The following is a 10,463-nucleotide window of genomic DNA, read 5'->3' as shown; positions in this document are numbered from 1 at the left end:
ATTTATATTACTTGTAAAGTCTTAAAACATTTTGCGCCCGTGGGAAGTTTCAAAAATTAGCGCTAATTTGTAATTAATAATTTGGCGCTAGTGTCAAAATGTATCTAAATTACCTTTTTCGGTTCTTTATTTCTTAGAACCTGTAAAATCGGATTGTTGTTCGAGGCAGTTATGTAGATGGATACATTCCAGTAACATACACTATAAGTGTAATTATGATTAACTAATTCATACTGATGAATGATGATTACACGTTAGTCGAAATACCTATTTATATTAATTAAAAATATCCTCGAGTTCTCATTTATAATCTTTGATACTTTTTATAATACTTGCTTTATTTTGAATTACACCAGTGTTCAAATTGATCAAATTGCTTAGAAACGAAAATTTACTTTAAAAATTGCTGTACAATTCTCGCTTTTTTTGAAGTTAACCACAAGTCTCTATACTTACTAGATATGCTGTCACTCTGAATGTTTCCCTACCAGATAATGAAGAAGTACTGTCCTCGGCAGATTCATCTTCTGTAACTTTTATATTCAAAAAGATTTAAAGGCATCTACTAAACAAAAAATCAAACAAACTTAAAAATAGTGAACTACACGATTGTTTTTTGAATATTTTTAATATTATTAGTTTTTTTCCCTTGCAATATTAAACGTTATTTAACAACTATACACCCAAAAGCCTAAATGACAAAATCAGCCATCTAAAATTTTATTTTAAGGAAACAAGGGTAAATAACAAGTTGAAAACTCTTTTAAAACTTAACAAATTTATTGCTATATATTACAATTTGTATTAATTTCCTAAATTAATATATAAAAATATTAAAAAATGTTCGATATTTGGCTTCGATTATACAGAGTGTCCCATTTAAAAATCATAATAATTGTTTGCCAAGACAATTTGTATATATCTGAAAACTTTCACGGAGGTGAGTAAAATTGACTTATTTCTTGTATAAGAATAAAATAATAATATAAGTGTTGATTTAAGCTTGTTATTACACGAGTACAATATTTGTACAAGCACATAGCGAACGCAGTATATGTACATGCACACAGAAGAGAGTTTATAATAACAAACTACAAATTATAACGATATAACATCACTGTGCAGACTATATCTATATATCATGCATAAACTATCTTAAATTTTTAAATCTATTATTCGATAACAATGTCATAATATGTTACTTTATCAATAATTAAAAAAATTTTGAAAATTAATGAACTCTGATAATTAATTTGAAATTAGTCCTAGAGCTGGTGACACATTAAGCGCACAGATTTGACCTATCTACTTAAAAGTATCGTCTATGATAGTTTTATAGGGGATGATTAGTATCGCTGATATTCTCCGTTACAGGTGGAACAAGTACTTTGCGCAAGATAAAAATATGGTAAAATATATGTGTTGAAAAATATTGTTGTAGTGTGAAATAACAAAAATTAAGCGTAATACAGCCCAATTATATTGTTGAAATTAGTAATAAAATATATTTTTGATCCACGCTAATTTTATTAGCGTGGCAAGTGTATCTCTTAAATAATTATTCCAAAAACCAGATCGTTTCGGTAGTGGAATAAACTGCTAGACACGCTAAAATATATCCTATAAAATACAATCAGGAAAGAATAAATATGAGAGATAGTTGAGATAGTTTATTGGCATAAAAACATGTACGGTTTATTGGCATACTACATAAATAAATAAAGATATACGGTAGTACACTAAGCGCCACAAAAAATACACGTGTTATAGCTATAACATTATATGTGTTTCACACTTAATGTTATAGTAATAACACCTAGAATGGTATAACTTTTGCGTTTATTTCGACTTAAGAGTATACATATTACCAATCAAAGCACATGAATGCTCTATGCCAATAAAATATCTCTCTCATATTCATTTTTCCCGATTTCGGTCTCACTCTATTTCAAGGTATATGTTTTACAGTGTGTGGCAAATCATTGCGCCAACGAAACGATTTGGTTTTTTGGAATTATTATTTAAAAAATATACTTGTCACGCAATTAAAATTTTAGTGTGGGTCAAAAATATTTTTGTTAATATCTTAAACAATATCATTGTTATGGTCTGGTTCGGTGTCCCACCACTTATATTTCACCTTACTTTTACCTTGCACAGTACTTGTCCCAATTATGAATGCCAGCGAGAATAATTATCATTACCTATACAACTATTATAGACGATACTTTTAAACTTTATAACTAGATGGGTAATATCCGTGCTCTAAACGTCTCACCAGCTCTTGGAATATATTCTGATTCCAATTCACGCCCAAACTTGTATTTTCTGAACTCTAACCTTTCAAAGTAAAGATTGATTGTCGAAATTTTCTTTTGAAATTTGTATTGCTCAGTTTTTACGCGCTCGTTTAATATTATAAATATTTTTGTCAGATTTTTTTTTAAATCATGATTTTATTTGTCTATTTTTGAATGGAACACACTGTATATTATCATATTCAATGCCCATAGGTATTACGTAAACGCCTTAGAATTTAGTTTATATACTGGATATCGTTGGTACTTGAACATTTTCACCTGGCCTGAAATTACAATGAAATTGTTTTACATTTTCGCTTATTTAAACCAAAAATATGGTGTTTGGTAAAGATGATGGACTGTTTCAGAACTGGACGAAATTAGTTGAAAAGCTAAAGACAATAGACCTTTTTCATGAAAGACAGAAATGCTTTTTGATAATTTTTTATGAAAATATAGGTTGAGTAGAGCCTGTAACTCGAAATTACGCATTTTTAAGAATAAAAACACTATGAAAATAATTGTAAAAAAGTCACAATATTTGAAATAATTTAAAACGATTTTTTTTGGCTCAACCGCACACGTGATCTGTGATGCCAATCCGACAAGCAATGACAATAAAACAGTGTCAACAGTCGTATTAATATATCATTATTATCAAGTTTAAATGACGTCAAACCAACCTTCGTGTAACATCGTGTGTTTCCGAATCGTTTTCGCCAATTTGGATTTTAATGATTTTCATCTAAAGTTTAAAGATTAATTAAAAAAACGATTAAATATAAAAATATAATTTGTTTATGGCAGTCTTAAAAGTATAGGACTATTTGAATAATATATTGATGTTTTTATTTTGAAGGCTAGAATAAAATAGTACAGGCTGAAAAGTTTCCTGTTTAAAAAAACTAGCCCATCCGGTTTTTCAACGGGATAATTAGCAGAAAAATTGTGGCTATACACTATAGTTTGTGAACTGTAGTTTGACTATAGTTCATTTTACACACTTTTGACTATAGTTCATTTTCACAGTTCCAACATGCATCTACGAGATTAATAATTATGCAGAGATATAGGGAAACTCTTAAATAAGAAAATACTTTATTTAATTGTCGTAACATCGATTACGCACGGCTTTTCCGAAGCACCCTTTTTTTCATTTTCGCAAATTGTGTGGAAACCGTATATTATTTAGCGATGAAAATGTACAAAAAGATATCATTGAAAGCTACAATTTGAACCCCGTACGAATTATCTGCGAGTCATGCAATCACAGAAAAGAAATGGCAAAAACAGGATAAAACCCTGTTTTTTCGAAAAGTTTCGAACGGATAACGTTAGCTGGTCTCATTTTTTTTAGCATTAATACCACCTATTTTTATGTTTTATTAAAATGCTACTTCTTTCTATTTTCTCTTTCGCACCTTTCCGATTTTTTATAATAATTTCCTACACTCCGTTCTTTTCAAATTAATTTTTTCTTAAAAACTACTATTTTTCTCCTAATTATCCCCTTGAAAAACCCTCGTTGAACACTTTTCTATTTTTTATTTCACTTTATACTGGTCTTCTTTTTAATATTGTTTATAACAAACAGTATCTATATTATTCAAATAGTATATACTTTTAAGAATGACATAAACGAATTACATTTTCATTTAGATTTACAAATCCACTTCTCGTGCACAGTTAAAAATGAACTTGTGGATTGTAGACTGGTTGATTTCAAGTTGGACACAAGTTTCAAATGCAAATGTTTAAAATGAACGTTTGAGACGCCACATTCTTGTTAGATCAGAGTTCGTCAATAGAACTTCGGTAATATATTTTATAAAAAAAATTGTTAACTTACAAAGTTATAGTGGGTAATTCCTCCGTTGTATCCGACTTATTAAATCTCCCTTTAATTGTTGTATGAGTATAGACATGTGTCGTTAACGCACCAGATTGTGCAAAACTTTTACCACAAAATCTACATTCATATGGTTTTTCACCAGAATGTGTACGCATATGTACTTTTAAACTACTAGAACCAGCAAATCGTTTACCACATGCAACACACTCATGTGGTTTGTCACCAGTATGGCTACGCATATGACCATTTAGATGACCTGATGATGCAAATGCTTTATGACAAACACCGCATACATGTGGTTTATGTCCTGTGTGCGATCTAGTATGGATGTTTAATGATTCATGACGACTGAATGATTTACCACATATGTTACAACGGAAAGGTCTTTCACCTACGAAAAAAAAACATTATATTAAGAATTAATAATATAACTTGAAATCCATTAAAGTAAAACGTAATTAAAGGTATCAAAAATAAATATTTTAAGTCAAACTAGAGATATAACTACAAAAACAATAATTGACTAGAAATTTGGAAAAACTCAAAAACAAATTTTTTTGTTGTAAATTTATTATTTATTTAGTTATTTAACGATAAAAACATTTTTTTTTTTTTTTTTTCGAAATTTTTTTTGCATTTTAATTGTAATATTTCAAAAATTATATGTACGAAATCGCAAAAACTTTTTGAGCAGGTTGTCAGTACTAAAATTAAATAAATAGTAAAGCGCCAAGCATTAATTTTATCTCCCGTGGTAGGTACATTTGTTTTCGTGATGAATAAAAAATAAAAAAAAACGGTACGAGCAACTTTCTTTTCGATGTAATTCCGTTAATTTTCGTGCAAATGACTTGAAACGTTTTTCATTTTCAATGTTTTTTATAGTACTTTAAAAAGTATTATATACTTTTTTCAAAAATCCAGGCGGATAATTGATAAAAAAAGAATGATTAGCTTTTGTGGCATAATTGTCTGTTTATATACAGGATATTTCAAGTGGAAAAATTTTGGGATTTTCTATTGTAGATCCACGATGAATACATTTTAAATGAAACATAAAAAATATTTGTTTACCTGTATGTGTACGAACATGTATTGCTAAGGTATTCGATCCAGCAAAAGCACGCCCACAAATCAAACACTTGTAAGGTTTTTCCCCAGTATGCGTACGCATATGAATTGCCACATATCCCGATTGTGTAAAACCTTTCCCGCAAATATTACATAAATACGGTTTTTCTCCAGTATGAATACGAACATGTTTCTCCAAGTTACACAACTGTGTAAAACCTTTCTGACAAATTGTACAAACAAAAGGCCGTTCTCCAGTGTGCGAACGTAAATGTATTCGTAAACTTCTCGCTTCTACATATTGTTTGGCACAATGTTTACAACTTAATAATTTATGTCCTGTATGGTATTTCATATGTTTGGATAAACTTGACGCCCATTTGAATGCACGCCCACAAACTGAACACAAATGTGGCTTTCCTTTTATGTTACGCAGTTCACCGGTGTGTTTCTTTTTATGCTTACTTAAATTGGAACTTTCAGCGAATGACATGTTACATTTATCACATTTGTGCGGTTTATTTTCCATGTGAATTTTTAAATGACGTTTCAAAATGCGTGCTTCGGGAAATGCTTTGTTACATACCTCGCAAACATAATCTAATTCTTTTGGATGGGACATCATATGAACCTACAAATATAACATTAATTTACACATTTATGTTACACATCAAATAAAGTTAATTTTTTATGATTTTTCTATAAAATCGATCATTGTCTACATATTTCCAATTTCGATAGAAATTTTTCTAGCCCTAACCACTTTTGAGAAAATTTTGTAATTTAGCCAGCTGGTCAGCATCCTTTTTGGTAAATGATTAATACATGCTTGAAATTTGTCTTCCTTTTAAAAATACTGCACCAATGAGCTTGTATACTACCTCGAACATGTCGTAGAGAGAAAATTTGGTAGACTCATCAGAACGAAGTTTCAAGTATGTATTTTGTCAATAATTAGTTTACGAATGTATGTAACATATTATATATCAAAATTAGTCGAACAGACCATGATGTAAATATTGTGTGCATGATTAAATGTGAACAACAATAATAAGTAATAATAATAAATAAGTGGATAAACAAAGTAAAAATTCATTGAGTTGAAAAAATTGCATTCGTGTCTAGAACTCGAATAGCCTAATTGGTAGGGCGCTTGACATGAATCCAAGAAGTCCGGGTTCGAGTCCTGGTTCGAGTGTATTTTTTTCAATTCTCTCTTTAATTAAAAATTACTAGACAAGTATTTGTCAATAATTAGTTTACGAATGTATGTAACATATTATATATCAAAATTAGTCGAACAGACCATGATGTAAATATTGTGTGCATGATTAAATGTGAACAACAATAATAAGTAATATGTATTGATCATTTAACAAAAGGGTGCTGCCCCGCGAACTAATTGTATTCTACTATGTTCCGAGCTCCAATCATCATAAATGAGCTAGATTTTTGTCTTTTATCATTTTTTTTCGATTTTTTAAGTAATTTTTTTTTAAAGTGTACTTTTTGAAAAAATAAAAAAAATTTTTGTTTTGGAATTTGATAAAATTCTGAATATTGTAATTTTGATTTAGAAATTATAAAAATCGGATTTATTTGTGACCATTGGCCAGAAATTGTGTATAAAGCCCTACATTTTGACCAGATTTTTGGTGTTATTTTTTGGATCTTCAATTTATCCTAAATATTTAAAAAAACAGAGACAGCAAAATTTTTAATTTCTTGGTGTCTTTTTTAGAGTAGGTACTAATAATATCCTACAAATCACGCATCTTTAAAATCGAAAAAATTTTGATTGTGATTTGGGAAAAAGTAATTATAGATAAAATTATAAATATTCAATATATAAAAATCCATTTGTTGGATATTTTCCAAGATTTGATTCAAGATTTTTTGACATTTCTTAGTTTTCCGGATAAATCCCGCTTTTCCCAACTTGTAGTAACTTTATAGAGGGAAAATTTATGGAATACTATTTTTACCTTATAATCGACTCGTAATGCAAACGATTCATTACATTTATTGCATTGATACCGCTGCTTCGTTACATCTTGATTTGATGGTTGATGATTTTCTTCTAAAATAACCACTTCGTTGCAATGGTTATCATCAATTTGTTGATTATTTGTAACGGTTGTTATATTATGTTGGTTTAAATCACCCTCTAATTTAATTTCATATAATTCCTGTTTGACTGGCATCTCATATTCTACATATTCCTCGGTCAATTGTTGAGTATCATCATTTTCAATATTTGCTATTTGAACAACCACATTCGTGATTTGATCGGCGCTAAAAGACACGACTTGATCATCAAGCTCATCTTTATTTTCTTCGGTTGGTTGTGTAGCTTCTTGTAAAGTTTCTGCTAGCTGTGCCTAAAATTAAATTTAAAAAAAATAAAGATGAGTATTACCAAAAAAAAAAAACGAAAATAATTCGCTAGAAGCTCCAAACTTTCATACAAACCTTACAACTAGTGTTGAAAATATTGACGGAGGGGTTTGCACGATTAATAGACGATTAAAATACATCTAAATGAGATATTTTTCAAATAATTCGAAAACAGTTGAATTTTCTACAATAATTTTAGTGTTGTACTTCTAATATATTCGAAAATTACCTCAGTTGTACTCTATTATAGGATATTTATTGTCCATAAGTCTACAGATCAAACGAAAACTTGCGAAATGTAGTATTTTGCAACCTTTGACTTCCCGCAATTAATCGAGCAACATGGGCATCGATGGAAAATTTTCAAAATTGTGTTACAAAGAGCAATTTAAAATTTAAGGAGTTTATCTCCTGACAATATTGTAAACAAGTTTTGGACTATATACACGTTATGAGTGTACAAGCATGTCGTCAAATAATGTGTTATTGTTAACTATACGGTATCACGCAACTATTTCTCAAACAATATACAATGTACAAAGTGTTGATTGCATTTCTGTTAATATAGATATCTCTCTTCTGTTAATATAGAATATGTTCAGTTAGTTTTTTTGAAAATATCTGACGGTTAGTTTTTTTCTAGAATTAAAAAACTTGTTAAAAAATTTCAAAAAATTTATTTCGACTTTTTTGGGAATTGTATTCTAATACCCTTAATTAGTATAAAAAAAAGTGACAATAAACAACTGACAGAGCGAGTTGTTGAAATATCCTATATAGACATGTTGAATATCAGTACTTGCTTTATTATACCATGTATATATGAAATATACATAGTATTATAAGTTTAGTCCAAAGTTTGTAACGCCTAAAAATATTGATGCTACAAAAAAAAAATTGGTATAGGTGTTCATAAAATCACCTAATTAATCCATTTCCGGTTGTCCGTCCGTCCGGCCGTCCGTCCGTCCGTCTGTGGTCACGATTACTCAAAAACGAAAAGAGATATCAAGCTGAAATTTTTACAGCGTGATTAGGACGTAAAAAGTGAGGTCAAGTTCGTAAATGAGCAATATGGGTCAATTGGGTCATGGGTCCGTAGTACCCATCTTGTAAACCGTTAGAGATAGAATAAAAGTTTAAATGTAAAAAATGTTCCTTACAAAAAAATAAACAACTTTTGTTTGAAACATTTTTTTGTAAACATCACTGTTTACCCACGAGGGCGTTAATTAGGTACAAATTTTATAGTATGTATTAATATAGGAATATCAAAGTGAATATCTTTTGTTATTTACATGACGTCAAAAAAAACAAACGATTGCGCATCGATTGCGAAATGTGACAGAGTTATCAACACTGCCTATACATGGTATTTCAACAATTAACTCAGTCAATTGTTTGTTTTCACTTGTTTTTAATAAATTAGAGAAGTTTAAAAACCAACACATTTATGGTGACCTTCCGTCCGCCATTTATTCTAATTTACTAAAATTTTTTTTGTATTTTCTAGAAAACTTATTTTTTCGTTTTTCAAAAACTATCGCAAGACTTAATACTTTTTGAAGCGTCTTACAAATTTTCAACTTTCTATCTGTTATAGTTTTAGAGAAAACAGACACCAAATTTTTTCCCTAATTTGTGCTTTCGACGGAAAATAAAGATAAATTTTTTACATTTAAACTTTTGTTATGTCTTTTTACTTGGATTTTGTTCTATCTCTAATAGTTTAAAAGATGATTCTTACGAACCCAAGACCCAATTGAGCTATTTTGCTCTTTTACGAACTCAAACTAACATTTTACGTCCTGAGTACGCTATACAAATTTCAGCTCGATAACTCTTACTTTTTGAGTTATCGTGTGGGCTAATTAGGTGATTTTATGAACACCTATGTAAAAATTTTGTCTGCAACATAAATTGTTCTAAGCGTTACAAACTTGGGACTAAATTATTAAATTTTAAGTCAATTTTTATGATTTTAATTATCCTGAATCAATATAATCAATAATGTATTACCTGAAATTCTGGTGAAGTATACTGCCGTAAAGTTCTATCAGACTTTTCACAAAGTTGTTTAAACGTATAAGCTCGACTACATTGTAAAATACATTGAACACACATTAAATTTGGTAAACCATCACCTTCAGCAACCTAGAAAAACATTAAAACATTTTGATAGTCACTGTATTGATATATTTAATTTTTGAACAGTACCGATTTTTTAATCATTAAACTAATACACGAATTCAATATAGCTTTTATTTCTTTTTAACATACTGCAAATGAATGCATCAGAAAGAGATACATAATATTAAGTGAGATAATTTTATGGGTACTTACTTGAATACCTGCAAAAGATACAAGCATTTCGTCAAGACAAGCGCCAAAAAGTGGTCTCATATCACTTCTCTCAGATAAACAAGCTCTACAAATTCGTTCTAATTGGAGTGGAGCTTGTAAGGGATTTAATTCCATCTTGGAAAATATAATTTAGAAGACACAAACGTCAAGTAATTTCTTTACGTACGTCTGGCAATCGTACGATGACGTCATGTGAACTTGACGTTCCTAAACGTTGTCGTTGCGCACTTGCTGAATTATAAAAATTAGCGGGATTTAAAAGTAAAAAATAAATTATTTTTAAACGTTTTTTTTCGAATAAAATACAGATTTATTCGAAAAATTTGAGACAACCATATTAATTTAACTATAGTCACATCTCTTAATATCGCAGCAACTAACAAATTTGTAACTTACGAAAAAAATAATTAAGGTTGAATTTATTTCTTTTCTTGAGCATGATATTAAGAAAAATTAATTAATTATACATTTTTTTGTTT

The 10,463-nt window shown here is 29.3% G+C and overlaps 1 protein-coding gene across 1 annotated transcript; it reads right to left on the bottom strand.

The window, feature by feature from the left end:
- Nucleotides 1-1,694: 1,694 nt before the first annotated feature.
- Nucleotides 1,695-10,145, bottom strand: LOC123298677 (zinc finger protein 2 homolog). Its single transcript, XM_044880773.1, has 6 exons — nucleotides 9,964-10,145; nucleotides 9,640-9,774; nucleotides 7,209-7,604; nucleotides 5,227-5,854; nucleotides 4,150-4,543; nucleotides 1,695-2,584 (listed from the first exon to the last, which is right to left on the bottom strand). Exons 1-6 carry the CDS (start codon nucleotides 10,096-10,098, stop codon nucleotides 2,542-2,544), a joined length of 1,731 nt encoding a protein of 576 aa, XP_044736708.1. The 5' UTR covers nucleotides 10,099-10,145; the 3' UTR covers nucleotides 1,695-2,541.
- Between the last annotated feature and the right edge of the window lie 318 nt (nucleotides 10,146-10,463).

This window comes from Chrysoperla carnea, chromosome 1 (assembly GCF_905475395.1).
Source record: "Chrysoperla carnea chromosome 1, inChrCarn1.1, whole genome shotgun sequence".
NCBI classification, from domain to species: domain Eukaryota; kingdom Metazoa; phylum Arthropoda; class Insecta; order Neuroptera; family Chrysopidae; genus Chrysoperla; species Chrysoperla carnea.
Note: the sequence above shows the minus strand (reverse complement) of the source record. Positions and strands in the feature narration are given on the sequence as shown.